This window comes from Gobius niger, assembly GCF_951799975.1.
Source record: "Gobius niger genome assembly, chromosome: 1".
Lineage (NCBI taxonomy): Eukaryota > Metazoa > Chordata > Actinopteri > Gobiiformes > Gobiidae > Gobius > Gobius niger.
Window position 1 is genome coordinate 63508718 of NC_136852.1, and position 17927 is coordinate 63526644.

Here is a 17927-nt window from a genome sequence, read left to right on the forward strand (position 1 = left end):
CCTCGTCGTGATCCCCCTTCCCCCTGTGATTCCCCCATGTGATAGCATCGATTAGCCCATGACCTTTGGGTGGCTAATTGGATGGATCTGGTGGTTGCTGGTGGTTTAAAGGTTCTGTTGCTGGAGAAATGCCTCATGCATGCACATTAAAGCAGGATAGGCCAAAAAAATAAATAAAAGATGGTAAGAGAATACCTGTCCTATGAACACATATGTCCCTGGATAACAAGTAAACATGCTAATCGTCCAATTTGAAAGCCTTATTGCAGATCCAATGGCTAAAGTGTAACCGAAATGTATGCCATGTTTGCTTTATATTTGTAGTGCTATTTTTAGACGTAGCGATGAACTTTTGGCATCTTGTCGAGTAACGCTGATCCAAAGCTTCCAGATTTCTCAGGTACTCGGAGTTTATTCTTTGGTCACTAAACGTAGCAAAGTGACTACAGAAAAAAGGAAACAATACGCATTACTGAAACAAAAACACATTTGGAAATAACTGAATATTGAATTAGATCTTTTTTGTTCTTCTTTTTTTTAAAGCTAGCAGGTTTTATTAGACCGAACATTGCTCAACTGGGAAACGTTCCAGGCTGACTTTCATTTTGCCAAGAAGCTGATTAGGTTTGGCTGTTCTTTCTGCCAAAAGTTAACGCGAGAATCAGTTTAAACCCATGTAAAAGTGTCAGGTAGATAAATGATTACTTTTATGCACGTTCTATTAAATTCCACTGGCTATAAAGTCTTTCACTATACTGTAGAGTTAAAAAAAAAAAATCAAATTCCAATAACGTTCGATTCCATTTTGTTGTTGTGAACTCGGATCCCCACTCTCCTGCCTAATTACTTACGGAACCCAGTGAGCATGTCTCCGCTGCAGAACGTCTTCGCCGTCAGATCAAACCAGATCCATATGAGACCAGCTGATATTTTGATCCAGAAAGCCAAAGCATCCCTGTGTCTCTCTCTACCGCCCCCCCCTGGCTGTACACCCCCCGCCCTCCCCCTCTCCCGCTGCGTTTCCCTCTTCCCTCGTGGAGATCCGGGGTCAGAAAAACAGCAGCTGTGGTGGTGCGATCCCCCGTAGTGATGAATATGCTCCCACAGAACTACAGTACACATGGACTGAGAACATGCGCGGGCTAAAGCTCGGGCTCTGGTGGAGGGACAAGCCGGCTCAAAAAGGGAGCAGGTTTTCATGGTCATAAAGTTGTTCGAAATGTGCAGGTCATGAAGTTGTCCAGAAGAGAGGTCTGTTACGTACTTTACATTCAGAAACTGTTTTGGCAAGCAAGCTTACTATCCATGGGTGTTTTGAAGAGTGCAATAATGATGTTATAGATACAGACGGCATCTCTGGAATCGCCCATATATGGTCATGTTGAAAACAGTTAAGTGGGAAAACAATTTGGAGAAAAATCTATACTTTCTCTACTTATTCAAAAACTACTTTAACATGGGGCTGGAGACAAAACAGGTTAATATATTTGCCATTATGTTAAAACAAATGTGATTGTAGATTCACTATTTGGTAAACCTGTAATGTATCGTCTCATATCTCTTAATAAAAACATAATAAAAAAAACTGAAAAAAAAAAAAAAACTTTAACAAACGCTGAGTTATGAATATACTTTCCAACACAAAGACATGGAGTGGAGCAAAGTGGTTCAACAGCCCATAAATACATAAATAACAGAGAATGCTAACACAATGCCTCATGTTAGCATCGTGCTAATGCCAACGGCTAGCTGGGACTAGCTACAACTGCCATTTTATCACTTCCACTGAACAATCTGCTGTGATAAAATATCCATATGGGCCCGATTTACCCTTCACTTTATTCATGTGTGATAAATAAGTTCATATTCCACCAGAAAATGGCTAAAAGGAGTGGATAATTGTGTTTCCCAAAAGATTCTATTTTCCCCCTTAGCGAAGCCCCGCCCCCTCTATGACGCGATGCCGTTTGTATCTATAGCAATATACTAATCAATACTAAACAACACATTACATTTATAAGTTACCACACAGTTCTGCTTTAGACTCTTAGACTTTGCGATGTGTTGTGATTTCTTACAGTGTGGATATTAAGCCAATACGATAACATACTTGTCTACACATTAGTCTTTAGTCTAAATTATAACTTAAAGTTTTCGTGCTTGTACAAACGTTCTCTGGACACAGTGTATAGATTGGGACTACTTAACCAAATTGGAGCGCACTTCCCATTACCCTGCTATACCCGCTTCCATTGCACCCATTTGCATCCAAGCTTTGATGCGTGTCCCCGCCTTTTGCAGCATCCCTCTTCCCCTCGTGGAAACGCGGGGTCAGAAAAACAGCAGCTGTGCTTGGTGCGCTTTCCCCAATAGCGGTGAATCCTCTCCCACACGCGCGCACTCTCAGCCAGACAAACACCCACTACAACCAGGCACGCCGCCCTGGGTCTATCTGCTGGTGGTAGATATGCATTTGAAGATAAGCAAATGCCCCCTCTCTATTCTCCACTCCTCTACTCAGACTAGTCTTTTAATCTGTGGAAAGAGAAGGATGTGCCTCCGTCGGCAGTTTAGGGCCTTTTTTTACCCCCCCTCCCTCGCTGGCTCGCTCGCCCTGATCCGCGGAGAGGCTCGGAGGCTCTCTCTCTCTATGTGTGTCATCTGAATTGCGCTTCCCCTGGCGGTGGAGGAATGAATTATAAAATAGGCCTGTCACACTAATCTCTCAGCCTTGGGCCAATAGTTAAATAAATCATTTTAATGATTGCCACGCCACACGGAGGAGAGGGAGGAGCCGGCGAGCTGGTGTGGCGGATGCTTGTGTGTTGCGCAGAAGTCTCCCCAGCAGCTTCTTCAGGCTCATGAAATACCACCAGCACCTTTTTTTTTCTTCTTCTTCTTCAAACGCATCTGCAAACACGCTGAACGCCATCACTTCCTCAACCGAGAGAGAGACTTCGCGAAGACTGTCGATAAAAGCCTTGCCAGCCTTCTTAGAGATGCCTCGTCTTAAGTATGAGGCTTAAATACATTACTGAATGCACTATAGCGTTTGTGCAAAGATTATGGGGGGAGGCTCGTGTGGGGGGGTAATGTGATTAGCATGGTTTGGAGATAAACAGTCACAAAAAGGAAAACATTTGGAAGATGCAGGAATAATATCTCTCTGGCATAAGTAAGGCTATCTTTTAAACTTAAAGACCAAAATTCAACCAATTTTCTCAACTTTTTGATCTATGAAAGTGTTTGTGTTTGCTCAGACTATACTGCTCGGCCTTCTCTCCACAAATCCTTTGGTTCAAAATTAAACTACACTGTTTAAAGGGGCTAGATGCAAGTTGGTCATTTTATACTCACTACTGCCACCTCAGGTCATACGTGTAACTGCACCTTCTCTATTAAGCTTTTGAATGACAGTGCAGGATTTCAGAGGCAGTTGTGGTGAATATATCTGAGCTCATTCTACACATTTGGACATTGCTGGAACTTTACATAGTTTTAACATTTTTAAACTCTGTATAGTCTCTTTAAGACCAACAGAGTTTTAAAAAAAAATAAACGTTTTGAAGAGGCTTTGAACCAGCGACGTCGCAGTTAGGCTACATGAGTCCCCCTTGCCTGTTGAGTGCCGGGCACACTGATCTCTCATACAGACAATATAGCTGCCAAAGTTGGGACATAACTCTTTTGCCTACTACTGCACAATTATTTTAACAAATGCTGAATTCATTATGTATTTTCTACCAAATAAAGATAGAGAGACATAAAAAAAAAAAGGTGCAAATTATAGCTACATAAACAACGGATAATGGTAACCATGCTGCTAACATTAACGTCATGCTAATCGTTAGCTTCTTGTGCCAGTTTTCCACTTTGACTGGAAAAGCTGCTTGATTTTCTAATGTAAGAATGGGAAATAACATTTGTGTCTCATTCATATGGACCTGATTTTAACTAGAGGTTGACTGATACGGGTTTTTCTAAGGCCGATGCTGATTTTTGGGGATTTTTTGTGGCCGATGCTGATATGCGCAGCCGATATTTTTGACCGATATTTTAGGCTGTTTTTTTCCAAATGTCTGGTTTATAATCCTGTAAATAACATAAGTACTTGGCCACTCCTACAAGGTGATTCAATCATAGTTTCTGTCCCAGCTTTGAGTAATTGCCGCTAGCATTAGCATTCTACCGTTAGCATTAGCATACTGTTGCTAACCATTTTGCACGGCAATCAAAAATACAATTACAGAGGTTAAAATGAATTATTATTATTCTCTAGGTTCTGTGCTTCAAAATAATATAATGGTAACATTTTAAAGCCCTGACCTCAATGCAAAAAACGGGAAGTCTCTATCACTTTCAATCCCGGAAATAGCAGCTTGCTAGCTTTATCAGTGCTAGATCAGCCGATAGCCGATATTATAAAATCCCCAAATTTCAGCCCAATATATCGGCCGGTCGATTTAAACCCTTGACGCCTGAATTTATTTCCAATTATATAAAATAATATATTATCAGTGTTTTTGGAACGGTATGTCGTGAATTAGCGACACACGGCGTTAAGGGGATATCGGTCGACCTCAAACAACAACAGCTCTTTATCCTCAACAAACATGGAGGACTCCGCTTCCAGCTACCCAGGTGTCACTGGTCACGATGTTATGCCTCATGAATGTGGTCACAATTCCCCCTCCACACATGAAAGATCTCTTTGTTATGTCAGCCAGTCTTCAAACTTCAAAAAAAGTAGCCAAAGCAAAGCAATTTCTAAATTTGGTTTCTCCCCAGTTTCATCACCTTTGTCATTTCCCCTCTGCGTTATGGCCCCCATCTCAAATATTGGCCACCGGTTCATTTTGCCATTAGGAGATTTAATTACAGTGCAAAGGCAGAAAATTCATTAACTGTTAATAGCATCTTGCTCATGATTGATCCGGCCGCGCTGCAGAGGAGCCAATATGGACACTTTTGGGATCCGACTGTTGATAAAGGAGTGTGATATGAGCGATGATGAGAATATGACAAATTAAGAATAGCTTCTCGGCGATAAGACTGGAAAGAGAGGAGGCAAGAATGAAGTGCTACAGCAACATGAGAGACAGCTTGAATGATTAGTCGTGTTAATCAGATTTTTGGGGGAGAAGAATCAAATTTTTTGTTGGAGAAAAGTGAATACCAGATGGTGCATAAAAGAATGGATGAAAAAGGCTTACAGTGGCAACAAGTGTTTATTACAGAAATAGATGTGAAGCAAATCGCGAAAGTTTTAATTCGTTATATTTACCACAAGTTTTTTTTTTTTTTTCTTTTCTTTTCACTGACAATTTCGGTGTGACATTCTCAGAGCGCAAACCCCAGAGCAATGCAACATAATTTCATATATGTTATTTTTTTAAGTCCTGGGCAGGAGTTATTTCAGTTTACCTGAAGCTAGTTCCAGCTCAATTGTTTATCGTCACTATGGAAGCAGCTGCAGTGGAGTATGGATACAAACGGCATCTCGTCATAGAAGGGGGCGGGGCTTCGCCAAGGGGGAAAATAGAATCTTTAGAGAAACACCATTTTTTACTCTTTTTAGCCATTTTCTGGTGGAATATGAAATATAAATAAAGTCAAGTCTAAATCGGGCCCATATGGAATTTTCTCACAGCAGATTGTTCAGTAGAAGTGAAAAAACGGCAGTTATAGCTAGCGCTAGCTAACCGTTAGCACTAGCCCGATGCTAACATGAAGCATCAAGTTAGCATTCTCCGTTATTTATGTATTTATGGGCTGTTGAACCACTTTGCTCCTCTCCATGTCTTTGTTTCTTTATTTAGTAGAAAACTATATCCAAATTGTTTCCCCCCTTAACTGTTTTCAAACATGACCATATATGGGCGATTCTAGAGATGCCGTCTGTATCTATACGTTTGTTCAGTGTAACATCACGACTTCCACTTCCGGGTCCTAGCAGACTGGCAAATAAGCGAGAAAAAAACATTTTAAAAAACTCTTAAAAACAACCATCAATACTTTTGAAACTCAACAGAGAGTTACTGGACATACTTATTTCTCAGACTCATTAGCCAAAAATGCCGCACCTACTGCTTAAAAAGTAATATTTACTAAAGTCACTACTTCCGGGGTTAGCGTAGCATTTTCCTCCGCTAACCCGGAAGTACCAATTTTGGTAAATATTACTTTTATAGCAGTAGGTGCAGCATTTTTGGCTAATGGGCCTAATAAAAAAGTATGTTCAGTAACTCTCCATTGAGTTTCAGAAATATTGATGGTGGTATTAAAGAGTTTTTTGTAGTTTCTCGCACATCTGCGAGAAAGTAGAGCTGTGACGTCATCATTTAAGAAACGTGTACCACCTTCAATATTTCTGAAACTCAACAGAGAGTTACTGAACATACTTATTTATTAGGTCCATTAGCCAAAAATGCTACATCTACTGCTATAAAAGTAATATTTACCAAAATCCGTAAATCCGGGTTTAGCAGGGAAAATGCTAGCGTAGAGTAGCAGCTACACTAACCCCGAAAGTAGCGACTTTAGTAAATAATATTTTTTTAGCAGTAGGTGCGGCATTTTTGGCTCAGGAGTCTGAGAAATAAGTAGGTTCAGTAACTCTCTGTTGAGTTTCAGAAATATTGATTGTTGTTTTAATATAAGAGCTTTTAAATGTCTTTTTTTGTCTGCTAGGATCTGGAAGCGGAAGTTGTGACGTCGCACTTAACAAACATATAGAACGTGATTTAACTGTTATTAAACTTTTACTGGACTAGGTGTACATTATCACTTTTTAATGGACACCCACCAGCCAATCAGAATCGAGTATTCGAGTATAGCCCAGACCATGGTATAAGCTTTGGTATTGCATTTCAGTTAAGTGTTTATTCAGGTTTAGACATGTTTATACCCTGTTTAGACATGGCTTAGACCTGTTATAGTCCTGATTTTATCTTTATGTATGCTCGGTGTTACTTGGAAAGTCAAATATGTTATGAGGAAGTACTGAGAGAACAAATAACCTACTAACATTCTGTAATGCACAATGACAAAGGCTGACTCCATAGCACAAACAACTAAACACATTTCTTCCCTGTACAGGCTACAGCATCATGTTTCACTACTGTAGTCTGTAATAACAATGTATGAAACTGCATCATCGTAGTGTGAGCAGTTTTATTCTATGTCAAAAAAAAAAAAAAAATCCACTATCCTTGAAGTTATCTGTATAATATAATATCAAAAATCCAATATGCCTCGTGCCGAGCAATACGGCCTCTTCCATTGTACGGGTCAGTGGGCATACATAACACTTCACACATTGGATCAAAATTGAAACTTGGCTCTATAGAAAAGTTACTGACAGTTCAATAAGAGAATGGGCTTTAAAAAAAAAAAGAAAGAAGGAAAAAGTTGAGTTTCATGTCCTTCGTATCAAAGGTAGACTCCCTGGTGTGATGCTGAAGAAACGCTGCAGTGTGACAGGCCCGGAGGAGGTTTGACACATCAGTCAGAACAACAGAGGGAGGAAAGAGAGGGAGGGAGGGAGGACAGAGGGGACGTCCATCTGCGGAAATATGTAAAGACAGACTCATTTGCTAATGACTTGCCGGTGGGTGAGAACAGACAGAGACGGTCACTGTGTGTGTCACCGCAGCTGAAAGAAACCCGCTTTGTTGACAAGTGCAAAATAATCTTGGTCTGTGAGCTGACCAGGGCCCCCCCGATGCAGTACCTCAGTGACTCCAAATGTATATGTCTAAGAGCGGAGGCGTTTGCCAATCAATCAGGGGTCAACCTTTTTTCTCCTGCCTCGAAGCTGTTGCTGAACCCTTGAGCAAAGACACCTGCCCTGCTTGGCCGCTCCAGCGTGAGAATGCGGTTGAGGGAACCTTGTGACAGGAAGGGCAAAAAAAAAAAAAAAAGTGACTTCACTGTGCAATATTTGTCAACTTATTCTAGCTCATTGCAGAGTCTTGCAGAAAAGGCATAATCCACTTTTTTAACTTTCTGAAGTGACAGCATTTTCATAACGTTTAGATGTAATTGTTAATAAATGAATTGTGGGCTGGTTTGATTCGACTTGGCCCACTCAAGATGCCAATGTGACCCGCCTTACATGTGCATGTGTGCTTCTCCTTCCCCATTCTCGTCCCCCTTTGTGCCTTTTTTAACCTGTGCTGTGTCCTTCAGGCCACCACCACCATCACCATCACTACCCCATGTCCATGCCCACCTCGGCCCTTCCCGAGGCCGCCGACGGGCCCCTGGGGCGGGGCCGCATGATGGAGAGCAAGGAACCCCCCATCCTGAGCTCAGACAAAGTGGACGACCCGTACTTGGCCGTACCCTCTCAGACTCAGCCCGAAGCCAATGGTAAGCCTTGGAACGCCACAGCCACCAGCTCTCTCGGTTCGGTCCGGGGTGTCACCTGTGGGAGAGGGGGAGGGTGGGTGGGTGGGGATATAATGGAGATTTACGACTGCCTGACTGCTTCCAGCTGATGAGGGGTTGCACATGCTCCATCGCTCTCTCCGCGGGACAAATCGTCTCACGGTTGCGCCCGTAAACCCCCTACAGTCAAGTGTGTAAATACACCTCCACTCTGTGTACATATGCAGACAGCCACCCATTATATACACTGATTTATGCCGGCTTTCTGTATGGAAATAGAGCTGTCTCTTTTAGCGCGGTAATCGTCACGGCCCAAGTGCTTGTGTGTACCATTGGGACTGGCACCGGTGTTGAACACAAAATCAACTAAAATAACTTAAGCAGGGTGAATTTTGAGTGAAAGAAAGAACTGCATGGTAAGAAGAAACATCCTAGTCACATGTACAGCACGTTTGCATGGAGTCTTTACCACTGCATTCATGTGAACGTCTTTGATTGTTTTTTTAATCTTTTGACCTATTGCTTCTGGAGTTGCGATTTAACTACAGCATGTCCCCACTGGGCCACCACAGGTGTCTTTAAGATAACGTGTGGAATCGCAGCTTGCATTGTCCGTAGTGTCCATGGCTTGCTGGTCTATACCACCTGTCAACATCGAGACAATCCAGTGACAGTATGTTCACAAAGACTGAAAAGTGATTTAAACTCCCCACCTCGCCCTCCACACGAGCCCCTCTGTAAGAGACCGTGTGCGTCTATTGCTGATTGTGGTTGTTCGTCAACTGAGTCTTCCTCGGTCAGAAGGAACACGCAACTTGGATAGTGCAGTTTGAGAATTTATTGAGGAGTTAGGTACATAAGATGATGATGGGTGACACAGGTATGTATGTCTGTGCGTGGATGGGTGAGTGTGTGTGTGTGTGTGGTTATCTGAAACAGAAAAAACAATAAAATGTATATTAATAAACATGTGGGCAGGCTGCATACAGTTATATAAAAATATGACCTGTAGTACCACTGAAAATCCGCTAGAGGGAGTGCTAACACTATAAATGAACATGTAAAAAGGATTGCTAAATAGTGAAAGTGCCAAAACAGGCGAAATATACAATAAACATAGTATTTACAGGTATGTACAAGTGAATGGCTTTTACAAAGACAGCGGATGGCTAATGTAGGAGCGCATGTGGAGCGCTGAAGCGGGCCGCGGCAGTATAGCAATAGGCAATAACACGAGCATAACAACCTCGCCACAAATGGGCTTATAACGCTGAAATAAACACACCAGTCATGCAAAAAACTATACTTACATCTTAAGGACGCACACGACACTCATACACACGAGATTAGAGCAGGATTGACCATGGATGGCCATTCTCTGCTCCGTGGGTGTTGCTCTCACTGCACCGGACCACACCAAAGTGAAAGCAACAAGCGCAACCACGAGTGAGTGAAACTACAAGAACACATGCATTCTGGGTAATGTAGTCTATGTCAGGGCACGGACTTTTAACAGCCGCCCCTGTATTTGCCTGGCAAATACACTCATCCAAAAGTCAACTAGTTCGAGGAAGTGCCGCTTGAATCCTCAGGCACTTCAGGGAGCTCCACCAGTTTGGCTACCGGTCGAATGTAGATGCTGTCTTTAACCTTCACCTCCGCAGCTCGGACGACACCATCTGTCCCTGGGAAAACCTTGGTGATGGACCCAACCGGCCACAGTCCTCTGGGAAGGTTGGAGTCCACGATCATCACGATTTGTCCCACAGCAGCATTATCAGTGGATTTCCTCCATTTATGTCTCAGCTGGAGCCCTGGGAGATAGTTCTGGACAAAGCGCTTCCAGAAATGATCACTGATCACCTGACTGTGTCTCCATCTTCTGTTAGACAGGGCATCATGAGGGCCGTATACTGCCTGTGGTAATGCAGCATCGCGCCGTCCCATTAGCAGCAGGTTTGGCGTGATGGGGTCTGGATCGGCCACATCAGAGGAGGCGTATCCGAGAGGTTTAGAGTTAAGGAGGCCTTCAACTTCTATCAGAGCTGTTAGGAGCACTTCCTCTGCCACAACTTGGTCTTTCAGGACGACTTGTAGGGCTGACTTAACAGATCTGATTTCCCTCTCCCAGGCTCCCCCGAAATGAGGAGAGTACGGTGGGTTGAAGTGAAAGTTGATAGTGTGCTTCGCCAGTTGCTGCTGCAGCTCTGGGGCCATGCTCTCAAAGGCGCTCTGTAGTTCTTTGTGGCCGCCTCTGAAATTGGTGCCCCGGTCGGACCACAGCTCGTATGGCTTCCCCCGGCGTGCAATAAACCTGCGTAATGACATTAAGAAAGAGTCAGTATCGAGACTAGGGAGGAGATCTAAGTGGACGCATCTAGTAGTGAGGCATTTGTAGATGATCCCCCAGCGTTTCTCTCTCCTACGGCCAATCTTAATCAGGTATGGTCCAAAACAGTCTACGCCTGTAGACCAGAAAGGAGGTTTGTAGAGTCTCAGCCGAGATGAGGGAAGGTCAGCCATCTTAGGCGTGGAGGGTGAGGCGCGCCATCTCCTGCAGTCCACACACCGGTACTGATGTTTCTTAATGGCCTGGCGACCTCTGAGGATCCAGTAGGTGCGGCGTACCTCTGCATAGAGTCTCTCTGCACCAGGGTGGCGCAGCTGAACATCATAGTGCTTTATGATGAGCTGAGTCAGAGGATGATCAGGTGATAGCACGACTGGGTGGATGCTGTCAGGGTCTACATCTGTAGCTTGGCGCAGGCGGCCTCCCACTCTGACCAGTCCACTGAGGCTGTCATACTCAGGGGACAGGGCACTGAGACGACTGCTCGGGCGAACAAGGTTACCCGCTTGGAGGGCTTGGAGCTCCTCTGGGAAGCTGTCCTTTTGTGCAGATTGAAGCAGCTGGGTCTCTGCCTCCAGGCGCTCACTTGCAGTGTAGGAGGTGACATCCACTCCATGTAAGGATTGGTGAGTGGCCAGAATCAAATCATCTAAAGATGTGTACTGTGTTGTATCCGGTAGGCTTGTTGGTACAGTTGTGAGGCCACAGAAGGCAGTCTTTCGGAGTTCTTCACTGCCACATTCTGGGAACTCTGTAGGGGGCTTCGGCCAGGTGTCAGTAGTCTGTGTGAGGAAGTATGGGCCCTGTGACCAGCGGCTGGAGATCGTGAGCTCTGACAGTGGTTTCCCTCTCGTGATGTCATCGGCTGGATTGTCATCAGAGTTCACATACCTCCACTGTTCCGGGGAGGTCAGCTCCTGTATCTCACAGATCCGAGTCCCCACAAAGACTTTGTACCTGCAGGAGCTGGACTGGATCCACTGGAGCACTGTAGTGGAGTCTGTCCACAGGTAGACTGAGTGAAGAGGTATTGAAAGCTCAGTTTGGAGTACCTTTGCTAGTTGGGCTCCAGTGAGCGCAGCACACAGCTCCAGTCGGGGCATCGACACCTGCTTGCGAGGCGCTACTCTGGAGCGTGCCATGATGAAGGAGGTGGAGATGTGAGCCTGCTGCTCCATGACTCTTAGGTAGGCTACAGCTCCATAGGCCTTCTCTGAGGCGTCACAGAAGATGTGAGCCTCATATGTAGCACTGTTACTGTTGTGAGGAGGAGCGTAGCAGCGGGGGATGGTGATATGCTGGAGAGAAGACAATTCCTTTTCCCATTCGAGCCAGGCCTGAAGCAGGTTTCCTTCTATGGGCTCATCCCATCCTCTCTCTGTGCTCCACAGGGCCTGCACAATGAGCTTTGCTCTCGTTGTGTAGGGGCAGATATAACCCAATGGGTCATACTGACTGGCCAGTACTTTGTAGACGTTGCGCAGCGTCACAGTTGTGTAGGCTACAGGGCGATGCTTGTATCCCAGGACGTCGGTTGGGCAGTGCCAGCTGAGACCCAGTGTTGACTCCTGAGGATCAAGGCTTTTAAAGTTAAGCCACAGTTCACAGCTATCTGACCTGGCCGTGCTGGGCAGATGGGCGACCACTTCAGGGATATTGCTAGCCCACTGGCGTATCTCAAATCCACCTTGGATAAGCAGGTCTCTCATTCTGTCAATGAGCAACTTGGCCTCTTGTGGGTCAGAAAGGGACTGCAGGCAGTTGTCCACGTAGAAGGCTGTGTGGACAGAGTCATAGATGTCTTTATGTGCGTCTCTATGCTCCCTCACGTGACTCTGAAGGGCAAAGGTAGCACAGCAGGGGCTACACGTCGTCCCAAAGGGCAGGACTCTCCACTCATATACATCTGGGGGCCTCTCTGTTTCACAGTCTCTCCATAAAAAACGCAGAAGGGGGCAGTCTTTAGGGAGCAGGCGGATCTGATGAAACATGGCTTTTATGTCTCCGCTCACTGCCACAGGATACTGGCGGAAGCGCAGGAGTACACCCAGCAGTGTAGGGCCCAGGGTAGGTCCTGGGAGGAGGTAGTGGTTGAGGACAGTACCCTGGAACTCAAAGGAGCAGTTAAAGACCACCCGGGCTTTGTTGTTGTGATGTACAATGTGGTGTGGTACATACCAAGCTTCAGCAGAGCTATGAATCTCTTCGGGAGACAGCTTCACAACATATCCAGAATCTACCAACCTTTTGATCTCCTGGCTGTATGTGAGTGCCAGGTCGGGATTCTTAGCTAGCTTACGCTCAGTGGACCTCAGAAGGCCTTTAACTACTTCAGAGGAGACGTGCAACTGTGGGAAGTCCTTCTTCCTGAGCAGGGGAGTGGCATATCGCTCTACACCATCCACAGCTACTCTAGTGGTATTGGCCTCTAACATGGCTATGGCCTCTCTGTCCTCCTTTGAGCGTGTGACGTCCTTCTCAGGTCGGTGGAGGGGAGCGTCTAATTGCCACAGACGCTGTACATCCTGTTGAAGGGCAATGGCAGGAGAAAGGCATGATATGTTGAGACAGTGTGCCTCCCCCTGTTGTGTGGGCAGACTGCAGCTCGGACCCTGGATGGCCCACCCGAGTTTGGTGCAGACAGCGACAGGTCCTTGAGCTGGGCCGCACAGGACGGGACGGACAGGAGTTATGAGGTGAGCATTGTCAGAGCCGATTAACACAAGTGGCTGTATATGGTTGAATCCTTCAAGCTTCACTCGCTGTAGGTGCTGATACTTCTCCTTTAAGAGCTCCATGGGACATGACTGTTCAGCTAGGCAGAGCTGTTGAGCGGTAAAAGCACGCGTTATCTTGTAGCGTGTTTTCGGCTTGGCCTTTGGGGACACCTGGAAAGAGACATAGCCTCCTTTTATCTGGATCACATCTTGACGAATAGTGCGCAGAGACAGAGTTTCCTCCTCCTGGTTCAAGCCTAGCGATTTGACAGCAGCGGGGAGTATAATTGTTTTCTCTGAGCCATCATCAAGGAGAGCATATGTGTCCAGAGATTTCCTTTGATGGTGTAACTGTATGGGCACAACCTTGAGCATTACACGGCCAGAGTGACCGAGAGGATCCACAAACACTCTGCTGGTGCTCACTGTTAGGATATTCGGGTCCCTCCTTTTAGCTTCAGCCAGGTCATGAAGCACTAATAAGTGCTGTTCTCCACATGTGCTGCACGGCTTCTTGAGAGTGCACTGTTCAGGGGTGTGTCTACGGCCACAGCGCCAACATTTGGATTTTTCTTTAATCCAAGAGGCTACAGCTTTGAGGTCTAGCTTCTTAAAGTCTACACAGCCACTGAGGTAGTGCTCTGTCCCCTCACAGTACGGGCAAAATGGCTTAAACTGCTGCTTCTTCTTAGAGGGGGAAGAAGAATTAGTAACGTGTGCCTTAGTGTCTGCCTTTGGCTGTGTTTGAGCGGGATCGGAGCCATAATAGATGGATGTAGACTTGCTCTGAGCCTTGGACCCGGCAGAGGCTCTGGGGTTGCCCCTCTCTGGGCGTGGTCTGTCTGAAGGCTGCGGCTGACTGGCTTGCCGTGATAACTGTAGGACTTGAGATTTGCGCTCGAGCCATTCGGAGAGGTCATACATGTTGTATGTGCAACTGCTGCCAGTGCGTATGATGCCACGTGTGATACAGTACTCAATGAAACTGTCTCTGTAGGTAGGGGGAAGCTTAGCGAGTAGCCTGTCTACATGTGAACCACAATGAAGCTCGCTAGCTGCAACATCGTCCATAGTACTGAGGAGGCCCACCAGGCTGGACACCGACAGGGAGAAATCTTCAAAGGCTTGAGGGTCACCTGCTTTAATAGGAGAGCAGTTAAGTATAGCACTCAGTTCACTCTGCACTAACTGCCTTGGCTGCCCATATCTCTGCTCCAAAGCTCTCATTGCACTAGTATAGGGAGTGCGGTCGTGAATATAGCGCCTGGCCACTTGTAACGCGCATGGATGCTCTAAATGGTCTAGCAGAATGTGATATTTATACTCCTCTGTGAGATGAGCATGTGGCCCAAGTATGCTGTCCAGTCCTTTCTTCAGTAATGCAAAGTCACTCTCTCTGCCTGATTTGAATGTCACCAGTCGAGGCTTCGGGATGCCATATGAAGATGCTACAATCATCTCCATCAGGTTTGGCTGGGTAACTTCTGCTGCAGGAGGTACGGCGGCTTGTGCAGTAAATGCAGCAGGCAGTGGGGGGTAGGCAGAGGCTGATGGATAGGCAGCAGAGTAGTAGCTGGCAGAATCAGGCGGTGGAGCTGCATAAAACTGACTATAGGTCTGCGGTGCTGATATCCCCGGTGGTGGCTGATGCAGTGATGCCGCTGAAGCTGCAGAGAAGTCATGGGATTGTGCAGAAAATACCTGAGTGGAGCTGCTTGGAGGCTGCGGGTGTTGGTACCTCTGACGGTATAGGGGCTCAGCCTGACGTGGTTCAAGCCTCCCAAACTGCATTGGTTGGGCAACTTGATTGACAGGTTGTAGAGCGGGTTGAATCACATGACTCATTCTGGCGGGCGGAGCAGGTAGCTGTGCCGGCTGGATACCAGGATGGACTACAGGGATTCTCAGCTGGGGAGCAGGCTGTGGTGCAGGCCGTGATGCAGACAGACCTGCGGGCCGAAATGCAGTATTAACCCTGGGCTGCAATACAGGCGGTGTCACTGGCGGTGGCTGAAGCACAGGCTGAAGTACTGGCACTGCGCCTGAATGCTGTGCAGGTTGAGCTATAGGGTTCAGTGGCAGCGGCACTGGCTGAATATTTGAAGCAGGCTGAATAACAGGTGTTACTCTTGGTTGAGGTGCAGGCGGAATAATGGGGCTTAAAGGTATTGGAGCTGGCCTTGGTGCTGAATGGAGAATGGGGCTTACATTTTGCAGTAGTGAAGATACAGCAGGTTCTACCGGCCTTAAGAGGTTTACAGGCGTTTCCTGCCTCGCTGCTGGTGCCAGGACGTGTAGCTGATCTGTAGTATGGATGCTGCGCATGCCCACAGTGCTAGGCGGTGGTGCTTGAAGTAGAGCAGGAAGTGAAGCGGCTCTATCTTGCTGTGGAGCATCACTCTGAGGAGGGAGAGGGCTGCAGGACTTGCATGCTCGTTCCAGTTGTTCCACACGCTTGGTTAAGGCACCACTGGTCTCCTTCATAGTGATTTGCATCTCATTCATCGTTTTCAGTACACTGCCCCAAGTTGCCTCCATTCTCTTCCATCTTTTCTTCTCCTTCTTCTCCTCCTTATCGGATTCCTCTGAACTGCTACTGGTTGAAGACTCTGTCTCCTCTGGATCAGGTAGGTCATGCTCATAATCCGCCAGATGTCCTGGAAGCTTCCTGCTCCTGCTTGGACGGGGACTGTGCGTTGGACTTTTATCCTGAGGAACATCATCTTGTGGAGTTGCCATCTTGACTCAGCCAATAAACATCCCGCTCGAAGGACCACTTGTAAGAGACCGTGTGCGTCTATTGCTGATTGTGGTTGTTCGTCAACTGAGTCTTCCTCGGTCAGAAGGAACACGCAACTTGGATAGTGCAGTTTGAGAATTTATTGAGGAGTTAGGTACATAAGATGATGATGGGTGACACAGGTATGTATGTCTGTGCGTGGATGGGTGAGTGTGTGTGTGTGTGTGGTTATCTGAAACAGAAAAAACAATAAAATGTATATTAATAAACATGTGGGCAGGCTGCATACAGTTATATAAAAATATGACCTGTAGTACCACTGAAAATCCGCTAGAGGGAGTGCTAACACTATAAATGAACATGTAAAAAGGATTGCTAAATAGTGAAAGTGCCAAAACAGGCGAAATATACAATAAACATAGTATTTACAGGTATGTACAAGTGAATGGCTTTTACAAAGACAGCGGATGGCTAATGTAGGAGCGCATGTGGAGCGCTGAAGCGGGCCGCGGCAGTATAGCAATAGGCAATAACACGAGCATAACAACCTCGCCACAAATGGGCTTATAACGCTGAAATAAACACACCAGTCATGCAAAAAACTATACTTACATCTTAAGGACGCACACGACACTCATACACACGAGATTAGAGCAGGATTGACCATGGATGGCCATTCTCTGCTCCGTGGGTGTTGCTCTCACTGCACCGGACCACACCAAAGTGAAAGCAACAAGCGCAACCACGAGTGAGTGAAACTACAAGAACACATGCATTCTGGGTAATGTAGTCTATGTCAGGGCACGGACTTTTAACACCCTCCGTTTCATTGCATCATCTTGCTTGAACTATTAAAGTACGTACGGGCACAAGCAGACAATCTGGGCACAGACATCGGACGTTAGGCTCCATCTGTGTGCGGCGCATAAATAGACCTGAACACAGCCATGCGCTCTCACACATTCACTCACACACACACACACATATACACCAAGTACGGGAGGATTTATTATCCCCGGGCCGTAGCATCCCACAGGAGATGTAATATCCAGCCCATTACGCTCTGAAAAGGAGGATGGCCGCGTATTTATTTCCCGAAGAAGCCTGCTCTATCATGCTCCGCGACACGGTGACATGACATTGAACGCCCTTTTCTCCTCCTGTGTTAACAACCTGCCTAATGCCACGGCGCTCCAAGGACTCCACTGTGGACAAATGCTTGGTAGAGGAGAGACCGCGTTGGGGAACTAGGTATAGGGGAAAAAAAGAAGGTCAACGGGGGGGGAGGGAGCTGCTCTTCCATGTTGCAATAAAAGTAATAGGCCCATAACAAATCCTATTAAAACAACATGCCAGCGGTACAATATGGAGTTTTAAGAGGCGCTGTCGCTGTGGCCTTGAGCAGGTATCGATTATTAATAAGAGTGATTCATCATAAGGATAGCTGGAACACTGTGTGGATGTAAATAAAGCAGACAGGCAGATAGAGGGGCAGCTAATGAGCCATGGCGACGCTTTACAGGACACGAATATATACACTCGGAGGTCATAGTGTTAGATACAGCGATGCCTCGGAATCGAAATGTATCGGAGAGAAAGCAGCAGTTTAAGGCATTTACGGCTAATTGGGCATAAAAATGAGTAAGAGGTATACGTTTTATCACTGCCGCTTTTGTATATCAGATACCCCTTGGATAAATAGAGTAAAGAAAGAAAAGGTATATTAGAT

The 17927-nt window shown here is 46.1% G+C and overlaps 1 protein-coding gene and 1 long non-coding RNA gene across 5 annotated transcripts in view; both read left to right on the forward strand.

Annotated features, from left to right (window-relative positions):
- LOC306974783 overlaps window positions 1-17927 on the forward strand; it is a 321619-nt gene that overhangs the window by 159679 nt on the left and 144013 nt on the right. The window lies entirely within an intron of this gene.
- sema6a (sema domain, transmembrane domain (TM), and cytoplasmic domain, (semaphorin) 6A) overlaps window positions 1-17927 on the forward strand; it is a 193199-nt gene that overhangs the window by 152429 nt on the left and 22843 nt on the right. For 2 of the 4 annotated variants that reach the window (XM_079571679.1, XM_079571680.1), the window contains one exon: window positions 8191-8373. The exons of the other annotated variants lie outside the window; for them this stretch is intronic. In XM_079571679.1, coding sequence (XP_079427805.1) covers window positions 8191-8373 — 183 coding nt within the window. The remainder of the gene's footprint in view (window positions 1-8190; window positions 8374-17927) is intronic. 4 annotated transcript variants of the gene reach the window in all.